The 22,630-nt window shown below is 53.1% G+C and overlaps 1 protein-coding gene across 3 annotated transcripts in view; it reads left to right on the forward strand.

Annotated features, from left to right (window-relative positions):
* Window positions 1–22,630, forward strand: part of CLASRP (CLK4 associating serine/arginine rich protein) — a 42,173-nt gene that overhangs the window by 9,959 nt on the left and 9,584 nt on the right. For 2 of the 3 annotated variants that reach the window (XM_084612494.1, XM_084612495.1), the window contains 16 exons: window positions 2,822–2,923; window positions 4,506–4,585; window positions 5,198–5,282; window positions 6,033–6,178; window positions 6,998–7,094; window positions 8,017–8,095; window positions 8,489–8,562; window positions 13,607–13,648; window positions 13,977–14,198; window positions 16,467–16,724; window positions 17,162–17,341; window positions 17,642–17,681; window positions 21,787–21,847; window positions 21,938–21,996; window positions 22,315–22,361; window positions 22,442–22,524. In XM_084612494.1, coding sequence (XP_084468620.1) covers window positions 2,822–2,923; window positions 4,506–4,585; window positions 5,198–5,282; window positions 6,033–6,178; window positions 6,998–7,094; window positions 8,017–8,095; window positions 8,489–8,562; window positions 13,607–13,648; window positions 13,977–14,198; window positions 16,467–16,724; window positions 17,162–17,341; window positions 17,642–17,681; window positions 21,787–21,847; window positions 21,938–21,996; window positions 22,315–22,361; window positions 22,442–22,524 — 1,655 coding nt within the window. Of the gene's footprint in view, window positions 1–2,821; window positions 2,924–4,505; window positions 4,586–5,197; window positions 5,283–6,032; window positions 6,179–6,997; window positions 7,095–8,016; window positions 8,096–8,488; window positions 8,563–13,606; window positions 13,649–13,976; window positions 14,199–16,466; window positions 16,725–17,161; window positions 17,342–17,641; window positions 17,686–21,786; window positions 21,848–21,937; window positions 21,997–22,314; window positions 22,362–22,441; window positions 22,525–22,630 lie in introns of those variants that run through there. The other variant, XR_014709317.1, reaches the window with a different exon arrangement.

A 22,630-nucleotide genomic window follows, 5' to 3' on the forward strand; every position in this document is an offset into this window, starting at 1 on the left:
TGGGACAGTGGTTTGAGGGGAGACTGTCTAGGCTCAGACCCTCCCTCCTCATGGCTCCTTCTGACTCTTTATCCTCCCTGAGGCAAGGTGGCCTCTTTTCAAACTGAGACAAGTTCAAAGATGTCTCCCATTCCCCACCCCAGGAGTGGGGCAAGTGCTGCATCTTGCTGGATAGAGGTGCCTCTGAAACCAGGCTCTGCCTGGTGTTTACCTTTAGGAGAAGCAGGAACATCCAGTTGGCTCTTCCCCACTCTTTCAGGGCACTCATTGATGGGTGGGCAGTCAGCTGGGCTGGCTGCGTTCTCTGCTCTTCATTGGAGGGACGGGCATGAAGGATCTTTCCGCCAGCTGCCAAGTCTGAGTGAAATACGCAGGAACAAGCTGTTCTGAGGTGTCTGGCTCTGCCTCCTTCCCCTCCTGAGTGCTCAGTTTTCACTAGTGTTTTCCAGCAGAGAGCACACTATGTGGACAATTCCTAATGTTAATAATGAGCAGAGGCCCCTCCCTTGCACTTTATTTTAAAGGATCCCACAAGCCCCAGGAATTTCTTTTGGCAGCACCTCTGAGGAGATACCCGTTACACAAAACAAGTTCACTTGTCTTCCTCCCCACTGGGGTGGTGAGTAAAGTATGAAAGTCCAAGTGCACCAGTGTTTTTATGCTGGACTACTTCGCCCTGCTGAGGTGAAGAACAAGACTCTCGAAGGGATGGCACTAAGGCTCAGGGTAACAGGTGGCTGCTTGTACTAATTTAGGTGGAATAAATTGGTCAAAGAGTCAAAGGTGGTCACGTTACCTGGGCAGAGTGTTAATCAAGGTTCAGGGTTTGGTATACAGAGACCTCAGCCTGCTTAGTGCCATGGCAAACATACAATTAAAAATCCCTCTAGCTTTTTGTTATAGATTGTTACGAATTACACCTGGTAGGACACGCACACCAGTGCTACGAATTACACCTGGTAGGACACGCACACCAGTGCTACGAATTACACCTGGTAGGACACGCACACCAGTGCTGCGAATTACACCTGGTAGGTCACGCACAGTTCGAATCTAGGCTGAGGCACAGAAACAAAGTCCACAACTGCAGAGTTCCCAAAAGACACTAAGTTTATTACGCTCGAGCGTGGTGCCCCCCTGCTAGCCAGGAGGGGACCCTGAATGCAGATTATACAAAGGTTATATACTTTTTAGCAAAGCATGTTGCCCTCGTGCATCGGAAACGTTAGCCAATAAACAAACCCTTGTCTTATTTACCACCTATCCCTGCTTGGTGCATTCCTCGTGCTATACCAGTATGTTAATTACACAGCATGGTCCTAAAGCCATGCATTAGTAACTTTTATTATTAGGATGGGAGGCCTCACATCAAGGCCAAAAGACAGGGAGTTAGAGACTGACAAAAACCAGATACTGGGAGTCAAGGCAGGCTGAAGATGAGGAGGAGGATTTTCACAGGGATTCAATATCTAAGGATTACTCCTCCTGGTGTATGATGTGCTGGCATTTAAACAATGGTGGGCCTCAAACCAAAATGGAGTCACATGTGCTAACTTTTCCTTAACAAGATGCAGAAGTAGAAAGAGTAGAAGCATTTGAAATGTAAAGTATTAAGTAAGGCTTTTATTGCAACAGTATCCCTTGTTCCCTTTCCCTTCCCCTGGAGACCATTTTTAGAAGGGGAAAAATCCCTTGTGTGACAGTCTCTTAGATGTTATCAAAGATAATTGTTCTTTTTGGGGAAAAGAGAAAAAATGGGCTGGAGTTGTTGTTGTTAAGGTCTATTCCTGTTTCCTAGAAGACAAGACAAACACTGCTAGAAAAACACAGGCCTCTTTAAGACCTGGCAAACTTGTACCAGCATCAGGCTGTTTAGGGCTGAGCCTTTAGTTGCCTGTCTGATCACAGGCTTACCGCGGTGTTTACAAAATCTACAGTCTTCGCCTGCTAAACCAGACTCTTATTAAATAGAAGGCAATGGGAGAGGGATAGGAAAGAGAAGAAATAAGGCAGAGAAGGACAAAGGTGCACAAGGAGGTGCGGGACAACAATCTCATATCCCAGATAATTTTCAGGATTTAGCCGGTGGAGGTGGCGCTGTCATCTGGGTCCGTCTCTTTGGCCTGGTTTGGTCTGGACTTCTCTTGGGATTAGAATGCCCCAGGCTTAGCGGTGGTATGGTGGATACCAGTGTTTCAGAAGATGGTGGGGGTAGCAGCCATCACTCCTCCTTGTTTTAGTCACCCAGCATCATTCTTGTTGATTTTTTTTCCCCCCCTAAAATCTTTCCTTTTGAGGATCCCGAGACACAGTGATGAAAGGAATAGCAGACTCCTTCATTATTTTGTTAATCAGTTAGGCTTAGTTTTTGACACACCAGTTTGGGGTTATTGATTTCCGGTCCCATGCTTTTTTGTTTACCGGGCATGATGTCCATCTCACATACTTGAGTTATATCAGGAGGCCTTTCTATTTAGACTCATTTTGTTTTTCTGTCTCCGTTTGGCACCGTTATTGTTATAGATTATTGTGACATTTGATGAAGTTTTATCCACTTTCCCACGGTTAGGCTTATACCTGGGTATACCTACTATGCTCCGATTGTCACTACACGCTGGCTCTGGCTAAGAGCGTGTCCCATTGTGTGCCATGCAGCAGAGCCAGTACACAGATGTCACGGGACTGAACTACGTTGGGTCTAGACGGAGTGCCCCAGCACCTCTGCCTTCTTCTTCATAGCAGTTTGTCTCTGGCAGGTCTGTCATTTGTCCCAGTTGAGGTACTAAATGACTTTGGTTTGTCTGTTGCTGTCTTGCTGCAGGATGCCCTGGCAAGGTGATACGAACAACATGATCGACCGGTTTGATGTGCGAGCTCACCTGGACTACATTCCCATGTACACTCCACCACTGCTCAACCCAATGTAAGCCATTTCCATGGAGTGCTGCTTGGGAGCAATGCTCCGGAAGCCCCCAACCTCTTCCTTTCTAGCAGGGCATAGAGTGCTGGGTGATCAGTGCAGACCAGGGGGTCTCGGGAGCATTCCGTGTTGTTGCTGTTGGTATCCCTTAGGACATAGGGTTGGTAAATGTAACCTGACCCCTGACTTTCCAGGCTGTCCAACACTGGTGATGATGGGGTGCTGCAGCGGGTTCTCCAAGCGTGGATCTGCTTAACATAGCTCTGCAAGGACCCTGTGGCACTGGGATTCCATGTTTCTGATTGGTTCTGGGTTGAGTGTGCTTGGCTTCCAAGTAAAAAGACTGTTTCCTGTTTCCTCCTTCCTCCCCATCTGCCGGCTCTGCAGACCTGACCCAGGCTTGGAGTAATACCAGGGTCTCTTTTCACATTTCATTGCTATAATGTTCTGCCAAACAAATAAGGGGCCCAGGGCAGCTCCATGAGCTTGCCCAGGTGTGGCTGATGGGAACAAAGCAAGCAGGGCTGCTGTGGTTGAAGTCTTTGCTCTATTGGCTCTGCAGCCCTAAGAAAAGCCAAAATCATTGATGGGGAAGGCTATCTGTTCACATATGGAGCAGAGCTAAGTAGAAAGATCCATTTACAGAGTCCATTTTGGAACAGAACGTCACTAAATGGGGTTTTCCCTTGAACAACTGATCTCTGGTACTTCCCAGCCCCCTTTAATGCTTGAGTCAGAGCTGGATCTCCCTTAGTTTAAAAATTTGGTAAGAATTGCCAAGGCAGTTGACTCTGGAGTCTGCCAGATGAAAGGAGCAGGCTCTGTCCCTGCACAGCTCTGCCCATGTGGCTCCCTGCTTCCCATCCTGGTGTAGAGAGAGCTACATTGGGTGGACTGGGCTGGAGGTGGGTTTATTTGGGAAATGGTCAGTAGACTTCTAAATGGGTTCCCTTCCTGCCCATCCCCTCCATCTGCCGCTCCTCCCATCCAGACTCTACAAAGTCTCTACTGAGTCCTGCAGAAACAGCTTCAATAACTAAATTTCACCAGCCAGCTCTCCCCTCTCAGAGCTCGTCTTCTCTGAACTTAATGTTTCTAAGCCAAGTCAGTTGTAAGTGGGGGTGACCGTGCATATCTCCCAAGCACCCCAGATTTCCCAGAATTCTAGGCATGTTGTCCCCTGTGAAACTTTAGGCCAACTGGGTTTCAGGGGAGGGAGAGTCGCATCAGTTTGGTAAAGGAGAGCTAGCTTCAGCCTTGCCTATGGAGACTCCCGTGCAGCGTCCTGCTGAGGTCTGTTAATAGCCCATGGAAGTCATTGATGCACGGGGATGGCCACCAAGGGGTTAATGTCGCGCTGTTTGAACAGTGGAGTTAGCAGAATGCAGCCGCAATTGCTTTAGGGTCCAATTTCCATAAGTGCTTTGCTGAGATGTGACATGCGAGTCTGAATCTCACAGGAAGTCACTTGTGGAAATGGGCCATGGGCTGCTAGGTCACTGAGGTGCTTCTGAGCTGGTCACCTTTAGTTCTGTCCTGTCTGCCCAGTAGTCTCCTGGTGCCAGTGTGTGTTCTTGCTTCTCAGCTCTCCTGAGCAGGAGTCGGATGAGAGGAAGTGTAACTACGAGCGCTACAGGGGTCTGGTGCAGAACGACTTCGCTGGCAGTAAGTGTCTGTTGGAGACCACTGTCCTCTGGGGCACGGAGACATCCTTGGGGGCAATGCTGTGAGGAGAAACTGGCTCTGGTGAGAGGTATCAGCTGGTAACAGCAGGGCATGGTTCTTGACACCACTCTGTGAACTTCTGCTCTGCTGTGCTCTTCCAGGAGCCCCTCTGGGAAGGAGGAAGGGACCCTCCCTCCCCCTCATGGCCCATTCGACTCTTGGGTTCTCTGCCAAGAATAACACTGAGAGGGTAGTTAGTGCACATTTGGTAACTTGCACGTGTCACCCAGCTCTTCACCTAGGAGTCCTCAAGCAGACTTCAGCTGGTAACAGCTTTCAGCTGCTCCTGGGCAAGGCTGCATTCCAACCAATGACTTCTAGGATTCAGGATCAGCAATCCATCCCCGTTCCCCTATGCCCACCCGGCTCTTGAGGCAGGGATCCTGCTCTGCTCATGTGGTTTGATGATACATACAGGAGAGGCTCCCTCTTACCTGTGTCACCTCGAATGAGCACTGTCGCTCAGCTGTAATCAAGGCCTGTTGGCATCCGTGTTTGCCCTCAAGCTGGCATGTAACTCCCTTGTCTGTCTGTCTGTCTCTCTGTCTGAAGTCTCGGAGGAGCAGTGTCTCTATCAAATCTATATTGATGAGCTCTATGGGGGACTCCAGAAGCCCAATGAGGATGAGAAAAAGAAGTGAGTATGGGAGAAAAGAGGATCAGTGCTGGTCCCCAGTGGCGTGTGTGCTGAGCTGCCCCTCTAGGCATGCTTTGGAGGGGACAGAAGTGAATGTATTTGTGCCCCAGGTTGGATCAGAATGAACAACCGCTGCCCTCTGAGCCCCATCTCCCCGGGCCTGCGGGGCATCAGTCCTTCCTCTCTGCCCTGCCTCAGAATTAGGCTTTCCAGGGAGTGTGGGAGTGGCTGATACCTGATGCTGCAGAGGAAGTCCTTCCCTCTTCTTCCTGAATAATAAAGCTGCTGGACAGGAATAGCACTGGGGACAATGCCTTCCTGACCCTGCGGTGCTCAGCTCGTCCTGAAGCCTGAGACTGGGTTATTTCTGCCTTGGTGCCAGTATTCCAACCAGTCAGACTGCATGCGTAGCACCGCCTAGCGATTGGAAGAGATGGAATATAAAGAAAGGGAGCCCTTTTTCCTTGTACCTCCTCGCCTGGTGCCTCAGCATGGCTTCAGAGGAGGGCAAGGTGATGCCCTTATGTGTCTGGGGCTGGGGGGAGGCCTTTGGTCCCCTGGGCTCTTTCTGTAGTGGTTCTCCATTAACTATGCTTTGGGTTTTCAAATGTAACTGAGGCAATGTGGGGGTCAACAAAGCAGCCCTTAGAGAGCAGGGAAAGCTGGTGCTGCAAGACTCCAGGGACCTTGGGTGTGCGCCCTGTGCCCTTGCCCCGGCAGTACATGTTCACAGACAGTGTTTGTGCCCAGGCTTGCGGAGAAGAAGGCATCGATTGGCTACACATACGAGGACAGCACCGTGGCCGAGCTCGAGAACTCCTTGGAGAAGCGGGGAGACGAAGAGGACTCTGAGGAGGACAGCAACACGGATGAGGACGAAGTCATTCCGGATATTGGTGTGTCTTGCTTGCCCAGGCAGTCCTGCCTCGGGATATTGCCTGTCCAGGCTGTGCTTGGGTAGCCTTTCTCCCCACCCCACACGCACAGACTGGCTTTCCCAGGCCTTGTGCTTACGAGTTCATCCTTCAAGTGCCAACTCCCCAGTGTGTTGGGCACATGCCTGTTTTACATGGTGCCTGTGTGTATCTCTAGGGGAGGGGTGTGGGGGAACAGTGTGTTGCAGTGCAGTTGTGGGGAGTCCTGGCTAACGTGGGGAACCTTGGCCAACCCTTCCCAGCCCCCTCCTCCCTTCATGCATCGGTGGGTGCTTGCAGGTGCCTTGGGTGCTGGCTGGGGTTGTGTTCTCTTCCCCCCACCATCCCCCACTGCAGACCTGTCCCCTGCTGCTGCCTTAGGGCTTGTAAAGAGCTCCTGGGGAATGGGAGTCTGGTGGCTGACCGCAGAGCCCTGGGTTGGGCGGGAGCTGCTGTCCCTGCTTCCCCAGCTGAGCTCAGGTAAAGCTGCTGCTATGTGTTCCAGTGGGGAGGGTAAGAGGGGCTGCTCCCCAGTGCTACCCCCTCAATCCTGTGAGCAGTGGGTGGAGGACTATGTGGGGGTGGAGGGGGCATGTTCACTGAGCTCAGCACCAGAAACAGGCTCCCTGAGAAGCCCAAGAAAGTCCTGTGGCCCCCACATTTCAAACCTCACCTGCACTATGGTGCAGCAGATACTCCAGCAACACCCCGGGTGGTCCCGGGGCAGCTGGAGAGCAGCCCAGCTCAGCTGTCTGCCCCGAACGATGGTGAGGCACGCTGACACCGGTACTCTGCTTGCAGATGTGGAAGTTGACGTGGATGAGTTAAATCAGGAGCAGGTGGCTGACCTGAATAAACAGGCTACCACGTACGGGATGGCTGAGGGGGACTTTGTCAGGTACGGCCCACGTGTGAGTCAGGGCTCAGAGCCGAGCTCCAGGCGCACCACCAGGTGCTCTGGGGGGTTGGATTGCCATAGTCACGAGCCACACAGGGGAGCTATAGCTACTGAGGGATGTAGGGGGCAGATGTACCCACTGTGGCTTGGTGTGGGGGCTCCCATGGCAGCAAGCCCTTGGCAGCCCTGGCTTATGGGAAGCTGCTGCTGCCCCTCTGCCCACATGCATGGAGAAGGTTGCTTTGGGGCAGATGTGTACAGCTGTCTGGATGCTGCAGGTATCGGTGAGAGGCTGGTGCAGCCTCAGGGCAGCCCCATGTGTTTGGCTCGCTGCCTGCTGCATCACCTACCATACATGTGAAGTGCCAGCCCTCGGTGGGGAGGAGCATCCAGCTCTGGCATCAGCACTGCTCCCATAGAGGGGCAAAGCATCTGACCCAGGTGGCAGGAGAGCCAGGGAGAGGTGCAGGGTTAAATGCAGCTCCTCTCTTCACTGATGCACCTGGGGGAGCAGTGGCTGCTTAGTTAATTTTAGTGTAAGACCCTTTGGATGGCACCTGCCCTGCTTTCCAGGGGCAGCCCAGACGCTGCTGCTGCATGGACCGCTCCGACTTGGAGCTTCCTCCCGTGTGCCAGTAACACCCTGGTACTAGTTTTAGACCCAGCCCCAGCTTAGCCCCTTGACTCTTCCGTTGAAGGCCTAAGTGCTCTGGTAGCCGCCCCTGTGCTAGAGACAAATGCTGGGGCTGTGTCAGGGTGGAGGCAGAGCAGAGGCTCTTGCTTGCCAGCACTTGTTGTGGTAGTGAAGTCCCTTTGTCACAACGCACCCATGCCCCTGAGCTGTGTACCTCCATCCAGGGGCTGAGCAGGGCAGGCTCTGGGAGCAGCCACACTTAGCCAGCTTTCTTTCCTTTTCCGGAAGGATGCTGCGGAAGGACAAAGAGGAGGCAGAAGCCATTAAACACGCCAAAGCCCTCGAGGAGGAGAAAGCCATGTACTCGGTAAGGCGTAGCCCTGGGGAGGGCTGTCCCAGCCAGGCCTCTTCCCAGCCCTGCTCTGGTCTGCCTGTATTTCCCAAGCCTGACGAAGCTGCTTTCCCCATGGGTCAGCGGTGCCCTCTGGAGAGCTCTTCTGCTTTCCAGCTAGGCCCTGCTTCCAGAGGGTTAGCAGTGGGATGCAGAGGAGGTTTTAAAAGACCTGGCCATGTTAGCCAGGACTCCCCACAGCTGGCCTGCACCCAGACTGGGGCAGCTCAGCCCAGAGGAGCTGGATGGGACAGACTGTCATTTCCCACCTCCTAGTACTGGGGTAGAGCAATGGAAGTGCTGAGCCATGGGCTGGGCGTTCCTGGTAGGCTTTCCTCCGCCGCTCAGCGCTGGGCCTTTCTCATCTAGGGCCGTCGCTCTCGCAGACAGAGGAGGGAGTTTAGAGAGAAGCGCTTAAAAGGAAGAAAAATCAGCCCTCCCAGGTAAGGCAGTGACGATGCAACATCCCCCTGCAGCAAGCTAGTCAGCCAGAGGGGCTGGCGAGCAACAGGGTGCTGGGGTGGGGCCTCTGGCACTAGCTGTCCTGGGCACAAGGGCCTGGGCTGGGTTCTCGTCTCCCGTGTCTGGCCCCTGCTGCAGTGTCAGGGCAGCTCCCCCAGCCCTGAACACAGCGACTCCTTCTGGAATCATGGTTATTTCAAACAACTGGCTCTGAAAAGGCTATGTCCACATGGGTTCTGCTAGTGCAAACTGGCCAAGGGGCTGGGCAGTGTGATGCTTTCTTTGGCCAGGGGTCTGTGTGTAAGGTAGGGAATCTTCTGCTCTCACACGAACTTATAAGACCGTGATCTGGTAAATTCATTAGCTCTGTCCCTCAAGGTCTCAGGGCGGCTCGCTTAGCTCCAGATGTTCCATGTGCTTCCGTCTCTGCCTCTCCTTGTCTGGACTCCTCTCCTCTGAACCCCTTTAGCGGGGAGGCTGGTGTCACCATTCGTTCGTGGGTCACAACTGAGAATACCAAATGCAGGACAAACTGCTGAGAAATAGGGCAGACACATCCAAAACTGGTGGTTATTCTCCTATAAGATATACCAAACCAGCAACAAAGTAAACTTGTTTCACCACACTGGCTAACAAGAAGTCAGAAAAGCAGTCTCCTTAGGCATTCCAGTCCTTGTATCACAACCAAAAACACTAAACTTAATGAGTAGTTATTTAAAGTCAATTCCATCAAACAAAGGGTTCTTTACCCAATAGTCACGCTGTTGCCAATCCTTTAGTATCTAAAATCTAAAGGTTTATTTATAAAAAGAAAAAAAGGAAGGTGAGAGTTAAAATTGGTTAAAGGAATGAAATACAGTAATTGTCAAGTTCTTGGATCAGGCTTGTAGCAGGCCTGCCCTTCCCAGCCCCTGGATGGAATAAACTGCTGGCTTAAGTCAAGTCTCTGATTGCTTCCAAATCATTGGAAGGTCCTCTATCCCTTGGTTAGAATGCTCCCATTAGTATAAGTTCATAGTCCAGAGGTTTGAGCAGGAAAGAGGCAAAATGAAGATATTTCTAGGGCCGTTTATAGCTTCATAGAATATCAGGGTTGGAAGGGACCTCAGGAGGTCATGTAGTCCAACCCCCTGCTCAAAGCAGGACCGATCCCCAACTAAATCATCCCAGCCAGGGCTTTGTCAAGCCCGACCTTAAAAACTTCTAGGGAAGCAGATTCCACCACCTCCCTAGGTAACGCATTCCAGTGTTTCACCACCCTCCTAGTGAAAAAGTTTTTCCTAATATCCAACCTAAATCTCCCCCACTGCAACTTGAGACCATTACTCCTCGTTCTGTCATCTGCTACCACTGAGAACAGTCTAGAGCCATCCTCTTTGGAACCCCCTTTCAGGTAGCTGAAAGCAGCTATAAAATCCCCCCTCATTCTTCTCTTCTGAAGACTAAACATCCCCAATTCCCTCAGCCTCTCCTCATAAGTCATGTGTTCCAGTCCCCTCATCATTTTTGTTGCCCTCCGCTGGACTCTTTCCAATGTTTCCACATCCTTCTTGTAGTGTGGGGCCCAAAACTGGACACAGTACTCCAGATGAGGCCTCACCAATGTCGAATAGAGGGGAACAATCACGTCCCTCGATCTGCTCGCTATGCCCCTACTTATACATCCCAAAATGCCATTGGCCTTCTTGGCAACAAGGGCACACTGTTGACTCATATCCAACTTCTCGTCCACTGTAACCCCTAGGTCCTTTTCTGCAGAACTGCCAAGTGAGGGAAAACCCATTGTTCTCACTGGAAAATTACAGGGAATAAGATGGTTTTTGGAGTCACGTGGGCAAGTCACGTATCCATGCATGCTTCGCTTAGTCATAGAGGCCATCACACGAGAAAGTCCATTAAATGTAGCTAGGCGTCTTCCATTGTGAGTTAAGTGTTCTTTGATGGGCCATTCAACTTGAATAGTTCCTTCACAATGTGCTGGCTAAACACCTTGTGGGTGTTTCCATATGAGCAAACATTTGAAATACAGGTACATAGTTAATATTCATAGCTTCAGATACAAAAATGATACATGCATACAAATAGCCTAATCATACTCAGCAAATCATAACTTTTCTGTTGACACTTTACTTTGACACACTTTGTGTAAGATCTGTTGCAATTGTGTAACAGTGGAAGCAACAATGATCTACGGTCATATTTTAATCAGCCAACGTCACACCTCCAACACAAAATTGATGCAGGAAGGGGTGTCCCAGATACTGCTGAATGCATCGTAGGGGCTTCCCATTCTTGGTTCTGTATTACTACAGCTTCTGACCCAGTCTTAGAAGTATCAGTGTATAACAGAAATGGCTCATCAAAATCATGTTTGGCTTAAACAGGCTTTTTCTTTGTAAGGTTCATTATGGAAGTAACAATATTGAATTCTTTTACAAACCAAGGTAAAACTTGGTTAGATCAATAGTGGATTGGATGTGCTTTTGCAGCATAATTTCTGCCGGTCTCATATGATCCTGCCATGAGCTAATGAAAATAGTTAATTTATCCATGCAAGCTCTGGCAAATGTTTGGGACGCAATTAACATCAAGTCAATGTAGATATTAATGTTCTCCATAGTGTAGGAATCTTGGCATTTAGCCATGAAAGCAATAGGGTGGTATGCCTTAGTTTACCTTTTCATACACACATTAGGTCTATAATGCCATCTCTGATGTGAAAAGTTTTAAGACTGGTTACAGGCACTGGCTGTGAAATATCAGTATCACAAGGCCTTTTAACATAAAGTGTGTTGTCATGTAAAGAAACAGTAACCCATAAAGGCTTCTAGCACATAGTGAGTTCTTGTGCACCACTCCCAAGGGTTTTTCCAAAAGATCATGCACACTGTACATTTTTACAGTTTTTGGTATCCGCAACAAACTAATCGCAAGAGTTAACGTTAGCAATAATATTAACATCAAATCTGTCCCATGTGTACATTTACAAGCATTTGTGTTATGCCATGCCTCTGGCTCAATACTGTTGAGGTTTTGGCATTTTAGGGCTAACCTGTGGTTTCCGTTAGCAACATGAAGTTTTTTCCTTCCTCCCTGTCCTGAAAGGTCAAAATATGAGCTATTCTGTGTAACAGAATCCATTGGCTGGCTAGGTGTGTCCTTTTTGCTAACAGTTTTGGTATGGGTAAGTCTTCTTCCCCTGTCAGTCAGGTAATCTGCATCAACACAGACACTAGTTTGTTTACTAGTTTTCAGATTCTTAACAATTACCAATTCCAAGGCTGGACTCTGTCTTAAAGAGAGACCATCCATTTTCACTAGCATGTTAGACTCAAGGTTCTTGTGTCCTTTAATTACCAACCTCTGCTTCCACATGGAATCAGATGTCAAGTCCACTAAGAGACTACAAGTCATATCCGAAGTATCTAGGGGTGAAAGTTTGCCTGCCATCCCCTGTATTCTCAAGAGATAACTGCACAGCTGTCCTGCTCTGTAGATTCAGCAACTCAGTCCTCCCTCTGAACCTGAGACCCAGACTGTTCACTCACAGAATCAGTATGGAGACATTCATGTTCCAACAAGCTGGTCAAGCACAGCCACTTGGTCGTCATCATAGGGCTGTTCCAAATCCCTGACAATTTTCATTCCATCTGATGCCTTCTCTAAGTTATTCACACTGGGTCTTTCTAAAGCAAAGTCAGCGGATCCATTTTCAACAGAAAAATTCTGGCTGTTAGGAACTGAAATAAATCTCTCAATCAACTGTTGCCTTCTACAGACAGAAATTCATCCTGATCTACATCAGTTAATTTACTTGCACACCCCTCAGTTACAGCAAACTGCTTGAAAAAACTACCATGAGGCTTCTTCTCCTTAGGAGCGTCTTTAAGCAACAATTCACGTTTATCTTGCTCCACAGAAGCATTGCTCTGCAGAGCCACCACCACCTCCTTCTAAGTTTCACTTACACTCAGAATCACCACTGGCCCATTAGGAGGATTTTTACACAACCCCCTTTTAGGCAAGCTGCTAGACTCCATAGTTAGAGGCTTTCTCCTTCCCTTTGCAGCTTTCCTCACCGGCAACATGGCTCTCTACACACAGTAATTTAGTTACAAGTTTCCACAATGTTGGTGGGTAACACAGTTAAATCACTTTCATGCTCTCCTTGTGCCCTGGCTATATCAACCTGATTAAAGAGAGTTGTCATATCTTTACCCAGCAACACACTAGCAACAGGCAGAAGAGAAGCACCAGCATCGCCTGGTCCCTGGGTTTAACTGGATGCGACCTAATTACAACGTCCTTCTCCCTAGCAGACGCAAACTTAGGAACATTTCCTTCCTGGGCTTTAGTTAAATCCAGAACCAATTCTGATGCAACTGATAAATTTTCAACCATCATAGGCTGACAGGCTTCTTTTGTCTGCGTCACAAAGAGCTAGAGCAGCAGTCCTCAACCTCCGAGGACGCATGCGGCCCAATTAGCACACAGCTGTGGCCCCTCTCAGTTGTGTGCTAAAGGCTGGCCCGCATGCCGGGGGTCTGTGAGGTTCCCAGCTGCCCAGCGCAGAGGGGTCCGGCCGGGCTGCCCTGTGGGTCCAGGGCTCGCAGCCACCCGGCCCCTGCAGCCCAGGTAACGCATTGTGGGCCACCGCTGGTACCTCTGTGCTCTCACCTCCATGTAGAGCCAGTACAGGCCGCGTGCACCAGGGTTACGTTCCCTCTCTAGGAGAGGCCTCTGCTCCATTCAGAGGCCTTTGGCTCCCTCACTAACCCTCCTGCTTGTACCGGCAGATGAGGTCTGGGGGGGCTGCGACCCTGGGGGGTGGGTTAAACTCAAGAGGAGTAGCTCTGCCCTGCTTCCTGCACTGAGTGGGGCACTAGGGAGGGTGAGCGGCGTGGCTGTGCTGCCAGCTGGTCACTCCGCAGGGCGCCTGGCTGCTGGCCACGTGGCAGGCTGTGCCCCTTGGATCTCTCTTTGGCCATTGCCACAGGCTCTCCCTAACGTGTTCTCTCTTTGCAGCTATGCGAGGAGAGACAGCCCCACATATGATCCCTACAAACGGTGAGTGCCTGTAGCTGCTGGGCATGGCAGGAGTGGTTTGCTGTGCCTCTGCCCGTCCTGGGGGAGAGGCCACTGCAGCGACCGTCTCTGAGGGGGATTCTTGTAGTTGACAGACTCTGGCTGTTTCTGAGGGGCCCTTGGGCTGGGGAAAGGTCACCTCCTGCTGGAGCAGGTGCTACGGTACGTGCTGGGTCTGCTGCAGCCCTTGGGAGGTCCAGCAGGGGTCCAGAAGCTGCATCCACCCCAGTGTGCTGCCCCCCTGGGGGAGCTCTTGGCAAATTCCACCTCCCGCAGTGAAGCAGCCCTCCTGTTCTCACTTTGTTCCCAGGTCGCCTTCAGAATCCAGCTCTGAATCCCGCTCACGCTCTCGCTCGCCTTCCCCGGGCCAAGAAGAGAAGATCACGTTCATCACCAGTTTCGGGGGCAGTGACGAGGAAGCAGCTGCTGCTCAAGCCGGAGGAGTCCCCGGGAAAGCCGTCTCCCTCGGCAAGCCGCGCTCCACCCAAGTGCATCAGGGCAGCGCTGCAGCAGGTCATAGCACCTCCTCCCGGTCGGTAACTCCCCCGTCTGGCTCGCTTTCCCAAACCTTAACACCAGAGACTCAGCAGGGGCTAACGGCCCATCTACGCGATCGGCCTGCACCCTCTGTGCCCCCAATGGGCACCAAGCCAAGCTGCCCCTGCTTGGAGACCCTGTCCAGTGGGAGCTCTTGGCATCCAGTCCTTTCCAGCTGCCATTTCGTTCTCAGCCCTGTCCACAGGCTGGCCAAGCACTGTGTGGGGTGGCCAGTTGGGGGCACTCTCCAGGCGACTGAGCAAGAGGCCTGTTTGGGTAGACGGTGCCTGGAAGGCCCTGAATAGCCCTATTTTCAACCTATGAGGGGAACTCCGGGAGGGCAGCTTGTCCTGGGGCCCAGGGAAGGGACCTGGCACATCAGTGAGGGAGAGAGATTCTATGACATGGGGGATCTGGCAGCTGGAAAGGGGCAGCTCTTCTACTTGCCCACAATATCCCTTCCTCTCCTCTCCTTTCCTCTCCTCACCTGACCCATACCCTCCACCCCCGAATTGCTGTACTTCCCCTCCCCTCCCGTGCCCAGGCACTTCCTGGCCCTGTTCTCAGCGTACTGGCCTGTCCCAACTCCCTCTCCAGGTGAGCAGGGCATTTGAGTGCAGGCTGAGAGCTCACAGGGTTGTAAAGTGCCTGGTATGCACTGTATAGACCAAGCTAGTGCCTGGCCTTGGGGCTGTGGCTGCATCATTGCCATTGTGTGTCTGTGGCGAACTAGCTTGAGCCGGGGGCTCCACCCGCACCCCGTTGGCCAAGGCTGTGTAGGGAGCCAGAGCTGCAGACATTCTGCAGAGCCCTTGGCTGGTGCCCTCAGGTGGAACTGCATGTCCTGGCGTTTTGGGCTGGCACTGGCACTGCCTAACGTTACTGCCCTTCTCAGCGCCCCCCCTGCAGCGTTGCCAGGAGCCAGAACCCTGGTTGGCCCCGGTAGCTCTGCCCCATGAGAGAGTCGTCACACGTTTGAGCCTTCTCATGGTCCACGTTGCAGGAGGCGAAGGTCCACCCCCCCCAGCCCTCAGGACGTGCTGGGGGTATGGGGGGCTGTAAAGCCGCTTGCCTGTCTTAGGCAGTGAGGCCATGGGGGGGCTGTGAGAAGAGCCCAGCATTCCCGACGGTCTTTCTCAGAACCACTTCCCTCCTAACTCGCTGTGCCAGCCAGAGCTGAGCCCGGTGTGGAGCCTGTACCTTGCCGGAGGCCTCGTTGAAGGACCCAGGCATGGGCATGGTCTCAGCCTTTAATGGGGAGGGGAGTGATAAGACTTCAGGCTTTTCCCCAGCATTGTGGTAGGATGGTGTAACCAAACCTGCACTGAGCCTGTACCATCGCAGTTGGGTTTCCCCTGCCTGCTCTGGGACCATGGAAGTCACTGCAAGCCCTGTCCTCTGTAGAATCTTCTGGGGCAGACGGGCAAGACCAGAATGGCCTTTCTAGCCTAACGAGCCTTCACAGCCTCTGGCTGCACAAAGGCCTGAGCCCCACTGTTCTCCCTGCAGCCTTCCTTTGTGGGCCCCCAGGGGGAATGGATGGTGGAGGATTCTGGTAGCGGAAGGATAGACATGAGTTACTGAGCCCCTAGCCCCTCCTGTTGGGGGGGCTCCCCCTGTCAGTGAGCCATGGACACCCCCAGATGCTCTCATACTGTGCACGAGTGAATTGGGCAGCAGGCAGTTGTGTTGCAGCCGCTGATGTGTAAGCCCTGCCCCTGTGGACTGGAGTGGAACTGCTAGCCACAGGGGGGTGATGGTGCAGAGTGTGAGGGACTGGTCCACAGGGTCCTCTCCGCAGCTCAAGCACAGGGACGCTGCTGGGGGGGCAGGGGCCACTGAACATGCTGTTGAGTCATTTGGGGGCACTGCTGTCCTTTCCTTAGCCCTCCCCTGGGCCAGCATGCAGGGATCTTGGTGGCAGTGAGGGGACGGTTGTCTGATGCCTTTGTGTGGCCCCACAGTCCACTTGCCGTTGTCTCCTGGCTCTGAAGAGCTGCTGTATTGAGATTGTCTCGGAGCTGGACTGGGGGAAGAGCTGGTAACAACCGTCGCAACGTGCTTGTTCCTCCTTCATGCCGAGCCCCGCTTCTTGGCTGGCTGTGCTAGCTGGGGGCAGAGGCCAGGGGCTGAGTCTGCCCAGTGCTACTTAAGAGGAGGGCAGGGATCTTGGCGCGCCATGATGCTCCAGTTCTTCGGCACCCCCCGTGTCACATCTCTGCCCTCTGCGTGAATGGCTTGCGTTGTCTCTGATCCTCTATAGGAGACGCTCCTCCTCCTCCTCCTCCTCTTCCCCGTCGTCCTCCTCCTCTTCGAGCTCCCGCTCCAGCTCCCGTTCTCACCGAGCCAGTGGGCACCACCACCGGTCCAGCCGGTACCGCCGCTCCCACAGCCGACGGTATTCCCGCTCCCGCAGCAGGAGCCGGCGCTACTCCGGAGGGGGCTCGCGGGATGGCCGCCGCCGCTCCAGATCACACTCGCCTGATCGGGGCCGCCGGTACAGCTCCCGTCGCAGGTCCAGGTGAGTCCCGCCCGGAGCTGTGCAGTGAGCCGGGTGGGGAGAGTGGGGGGTTGCAGGAATTTCCAGGCATGGCTTGTTCACCCTGCAATGGGACCATGTGCTGCTGTGACCTGCAGGAAGGCGCCTCTGGAGGCAGAGATAGTGACAGGGCTGGGTGGGCGTGAGATGGCAGCTTTACACCCTGAGTTCCTCCTCACTTCTCTGTCCCTTGAGGAACTGCTCCAGCCCTGGCTGGAGGCCACTGACCCTCTGGATGGGGCTATGGTGGACAACAGCACTTCCCGCAGTTATCCGCAGCTGTGGGATTGGCAACCTTAATGCCATGCTACTGCCCCGCTTCCAGGGCATGTGCGGTGGGGGAGGGAGGCTGGCTTGCACTGTGGCATAGGGAAGGCTTGGAAGCCTGCGGTCCTTGGCTATGTTCTTGGCACTCTTAGGAGCCATTCCCGGTCTGGGGAGCGCTATCGCCGGAGCGGCCGAGCGGGGAGACACTGGAGTAGCAGTCGGAGCAGCCGGAGTCCCAGTGATTCACGAAGCCGCAGCAGATCAGCTTCTCCAGCAAGAGAGAAACTGCTGAGGCCTGCAGCTTCCCCAGCCGTGGGGGAGAAACTGAAAAAGTGAGTGAGTGGAGCCAGGCCCGTTCAGGGAAGGCCACCCCTGTTCTAGTTCTTCCCCCTGGCCTCCCTTCTGCATGCTGTGTTTGGCCTTGAGCCCTGCAGCAGAAGGGGCTTCTTCTGCCCCCGCCCTGGGGAGTGTGGGTACAGGAAGGAGACTAATGCCGAGCTCTACATGAGCTGCCTGGTCTGCCTATGTCTGAGGGGGGAGGTTAGTGCTGGGCCTCTCACTCTCCCAGACAAGGACGTGGCGTCCCATCTGCTCCACAATGCTTCTGATCACAGCTGTTTTTCCCCCTCTAGGGCTGACACTGCTGGTGGTAAAGAGACAGGAGCTGCCAAAGTCAGTAAGAATTTAACCTCACCTGTTTAATTCACATCACTGCAGAACAAACTAAGGGACCCCGTAGTTCACGGGAGTGAGGAGATGCAGGGACTTGTCTGAATGAAGGGCTCCTTGACTGCGTTTGAAACCCAAGTCCCCTGTCCCTGGGCTGGAAATCCTGAGCCCTCTCCTCAAGGTGCAGGCCCGCCAAGCCCAGTAGCTCCTTAGAACTGAGAATGGATGGCAGCCAGCATAGGCAAGTGCCAGCAACCCTGCCTCCGAGTGAGGGGGTTAACGGAGCAGTCTCAGCTCTGAGTGACATGTGGCGATGGGTTTCGGGTCACTGTCCCTTTCGCTGAATTCCTGGGAACAGAAGACACCTTCCCTTATACTGGCTCCACAAAGACCCCGGTCCGCTGGGTAGTAGCCAGTCTATAGCGTGGGGGGTGGGGCTGGCAGGTACGGGGGCTAACCCAGATCCCCCACTTTCAGTGACCCTGTAAGTGGATGAACCTATGTCCTCTATTGCACTGACTAAGCTAGAATGCAAGAGTGCCAAGTTCTGGGATTATTGCCTCCCCTGGAAACCAGCCTGGTGCGTCAGTCCCCCTGGCAGCTTAACACCCACCCTGCCTTGCCCACTGTGCTCTCCAGACCCTGTCGGTCTGGGGCTTGGGCTGCTCTGCGGCGAGTGTCTCGTGACTGCTCCCACTGGCTGCCTCTGTGCCGATGCACAAAGTAGTAAACAAAGCGCCGCCAATAGGAGCTGTCGGAGACTCGTCGACAGGAGAAGGTGCTTTGAACTGCCAAGGGGGCTGGGGCCAGGACACATCCTCCCATCCCAGCTGTTTGGTTCCTGGAACAAACCTCCTGGTGCTTTCGGACTCCGGGCCTCGCAACTGTGGGATCTCTGCATCATTCTGGAGCCTGCTACCCGTTCCTGTGCGGCAGGTTGGAGCACCTTGACCTAGGGTTAGGCTCCTGATCTAAAGCATGGCCCTCCCAGCCTGCATGGCCCTGACTCCAGATGAAGCCCCTAGGAAGGAGCTCCAGACATGGAGGGAGAGGTGCTGGATTAGAAGCAGGGGGCCTTGCAAAGGCCATTTCATGGCCAAGTCAGCCAGCAATGCAGAGAGGCACTCTGTGTTCTGTTGACCCTTGTGTCCTTGAGATCCCAAATAGGAAGGGAAAGCACGTCACTGCATTCCTACCTGGGATCCAGGCGCACACTGGCTCTCCAGGAATGGGCAGCAGGGTGTTGGCTTCCCTCCATGTGTCTGGGAAGGAGTGGCACCCAATGAACTCCTGGTGGTCTAGATCCCAAGACGGCCCCTAGGGAAGCAAGGTGCCTGTGTGGGGGTGTGCAGTGGGTTCCTCTGCAAAGCAAGAGAGGGAGTGCCCTTGGAGTTACCCTGGCCTGCCTCTGCCTGCCGCTCTGCAGGTCATCTCCAAGCCACCACCACCATGGGGAGCCTTTGTGTGACCCTTAGGGCTCAGGCTGTCAGATGGGTGCTGTCTATCAGAAAGGAGCGAGGGAGGGGTGTATATAGGCCAGCCACCTTCTTGGTATGATTTGAATGTGGGGAGCTGGTTCTAGCCCCAAGGCAATTGTTAAATATGTTTTCTTGTCTGCTTAATACGCTGGGCTAATGGATCAAATTTGCTAAAGCACTGGGGAAATGTCAATCAACGTGACTGACGGCCAACAGCAGCAATCCACATGCTCAGTCTTGGTGGACTAACTTCTTGCATTCAGGGAATAAGACTTGGGGACGAGCTTCTGCATTTCCGCCAGTGGGCAATGGAGGTGAAGCCCTGGCCAGCCTGGCCCTCCATGAATGGAGCTGGGCTAGGGTGGCCAGGGCTCTGCAGCACTGCAGGTGTCAGACACACTCTTCCTTGGCTAGAATCCCTGCGAGAGATCAGTGCTGTCCCCAGAGTCGTGGTGCTGCCACATGGGTTCTCTCTGGTCCTACCTGTGCTAACTCGTGGGGCCAACGGTCAGGAGAGTGCTAGGCCGAGTGTAGCAGGAGTCTAGTATCAGCTGCCCCATTGTGGGTTGATCTGGCTTTCCATGGGAGCGCTTCCATGGCCCTACCCTGAAGGACTGCAGTGGTCCCATGCCGCTGGCAGATTCGGGGGGGTCAAAGCCTGGGCACACTTGTGGCATGAGTACCGGTCTGTGACCTGTAACTTAAGGCACGTTAAAGCTGCCCAGGTCACATTTCCGTGTGGGGTCAGAGGGTGTTAAATCAGAGGAGTGCTCCAGGGGTTGGGTTTCTTTGCTCCAGGGAGCCCAAACTGTGGCCCTAAGGCTGCTAGCTGGCCATGAGCTGCAGGGTTTCCCTTAGCTGGTATTGAAAGCTGCACACTCCAGCAAGCCCCTGGAGTGTTGCTGGTGCTGGTCTCCTCCCGGCTGCATGAACAGACGTGGCTGCCTGGGCTGAGTTCCTCCAGTCCTGTGGCTGTTAGAGGAGCAGCAGCTTCTGCCCAGCTCCCTACCCCATCTACGCTAGAACCAACTGGAGAGTGGCCCTTGGCCCCTACTTTGGGTGCCCTTGCCTGGCTGTGAGTGGGTCCCTGCTGGCCTCAGTTGAGTTGCGTATTCTCACCAGTGAAGCCTCTTGTTTCTGGATGCCTGTCCACAGGGCAGCTCCCCAGAGCTGAGAGGCCCAGCTTGAAACACACAGCCTGAGAGTGCTCCCAGAAAAAGGCAGGAAAGTACATTGTCCTCCCCCTCGCCCACCTTGGAGTGATGTAAATGTGTCCAGTCAGGCCAGAGACCCGGGCACCATTGCAGGCAGCTCCTAACAGAGCCCTCTTCAGTATGCCGCTGCAGCCAGGAAAACAAACCAGGGGCTAGGGTGCAAAGGATCGGATAGAGATTAACAGGGGTGCAGACTGGTCACCCTATCTCACACAGGATACCCTAGAACAGGAGGTTCAGAGGAGGGGGGGACTTGATCACAGTCTACAAGTACTTGTGTGGGGAACAAATATTTAATAACTGGCTCTTCCATCTAGCAACAAAAGGTCTAACACGGTCTGATGGCTGAAAGTTGAAGCTAGACAAATTCAGATGGGAACAGTGAGAGTCATTATCCACTGGAACAACTTACCAGTGGTCATGGTGGATTCTCCATCACTGGCAATTTTTAAATCAAGATTGGATGGTTTTCCAAAAGCTCTGCTCTAGGAATTATTTTTGGGCCGTCCCCTGGCCTGGGTTATACCCAATGGTCCCTTCTGGCCTTGCAATCTACAAATCTGTAACAGTGGTCAAAGGCCTAGAAAAACTCTTGGCTAGAGAGAGTGAAAAGATTTGGCTTTATTCCCTTAGGGTATGTCTACACTGCAATTGGAAGTGGGATTGCAGCATGTGTAGATATACCTAAGGTAGATTTGATCTAGCTACCTTGGCCCCTCGGAGCAGCTGGCCTATGCCTCCACCCCTTCTGCTGTGACTTCAATGCTATTGTTACTCAAGCTAGCTTTGATCAAGTTCAACCAAAGCTAGCCTGAGTATGTATACAAATTCACCTCCTGGCGGTAGGGTAGACATTCCTCTAGAGGAGGTGAATAAGAGGCGACAGGAGAAAGTCTATGAATTACTGACTGGTCAAGAAGGGAGATTGGGAGCTTCTCCCTGCCTCGCAGCATTAGAAGGGGACATTCCATGAAATTAGAAGGTGAAAATTCAAAACTGATGAAGACATCCTTTTGAATAGAATATGAGAGACAGTCTGTGGAACTCCTTGACACAGGATATTGCTGAGGCCAAAAACTTGGCAAGATGCAATAAGGACTGGCCATTTCTGTGGCTGACAAGAATATCCTGAGTTCCTCTAGTCAACACAACACAGAACATTGGAAGTGGGGAGAGAGGGGGGAGAATCTCCTTCAGGGCCTAACCCAATCTCTAGGTGTCAAGGATCTGGATGAGACCTGCCGGGGCAGGTTGCTCCCCCATCTGTCTGCTGCAGGGTTTCCTGTCTCTTCCTCTGAGGCATCTGGTGTAGGAGATGCCCTCCTCGGCAAGAGTGCCTCTGGATCTGATCCTGTCTGGCAGTGCCGATGTCCCTGTGCCTTCCCTTAACATGTCTCTGTTTAACTTTCCTCGTAGCCAAAGCTGACTCCACAGGAGAAGCTGAAGTTGCGAATGCAGAAGGCTCTCAACAGGCAGTGTAAGCAGGACCAGTTTCATTATGCAATTCACTTGCTGCTCTGGCCTGGCCTTGTGGCAGCTGCTTAAAATCTCTCTCTCTGTCTCTCAGTTAAAGCTGACAAAAAGGCAGCACAAGAGAAGATGATGCAACAGGAACATGAAAGGCAGGTACGTGACCCAGCTGCACCCTGACATGGGTCTGCCTCTGCTTCTAATCACTGGGCTGCGCCACTACTCCCATTTCACACCCCTGGGTGGAGTGTCTGGCCATTTGGAACGGCCTCTCTCTGCAGACCCCTCTGCCTGGTTAGGAGCACTCATGGATGTGTTACCTGAGAGCAGAGCTAGCATCCACAGTGGTGATGGTCCAGGGACTCAGTAGGCAGGGGTGGGGAGTGAAGTTGGGGGAGCACTGCTGTGCTGAGGGGAGTGTGTGTGTTTGGGGGTTCACACTAAGCTTGGCTGATCCGTGCCTCTCTCTTTCAGGAGCGAGAAGACGAGCTGCGAGCTATGGCCCGGAAGATCCGAATGAAGTAAACTCTCTTGCTTTCCCTGTTGTTCTCTGGGCATGTTCTCTGCAGGTTGTGCGCTTAGCCCTCTTGTTTCTCTGCAGGGAGAGAGAGCGGCGAGAAAAGGAGCGGGAAGAATGGGAAAGGCAGTACAGCAGGCAGAGCCGCTCCCCGTCCCCACGATACAGTGAGTACCCGCTGCTTGGCACCGCCTGGGCAAGTGACTCCTGTGCTGACAGAGAGTGGGGCAGGCACAGACTGGGGGGCAGGGAGCGTGATGGGTTTGATCACAG

This window comes from Lepidochelys olivacea, assembly GCF_965140295.1.
Source record: "Lepidochelys olivacea isolate rLepOli2 genome assembly, chromosome: 23".
NCBI lineage: Eukaryota > Metazoa > Chordata > Testudines > Cheloniidae > Lepidochelys > Lepidochelys olivacea.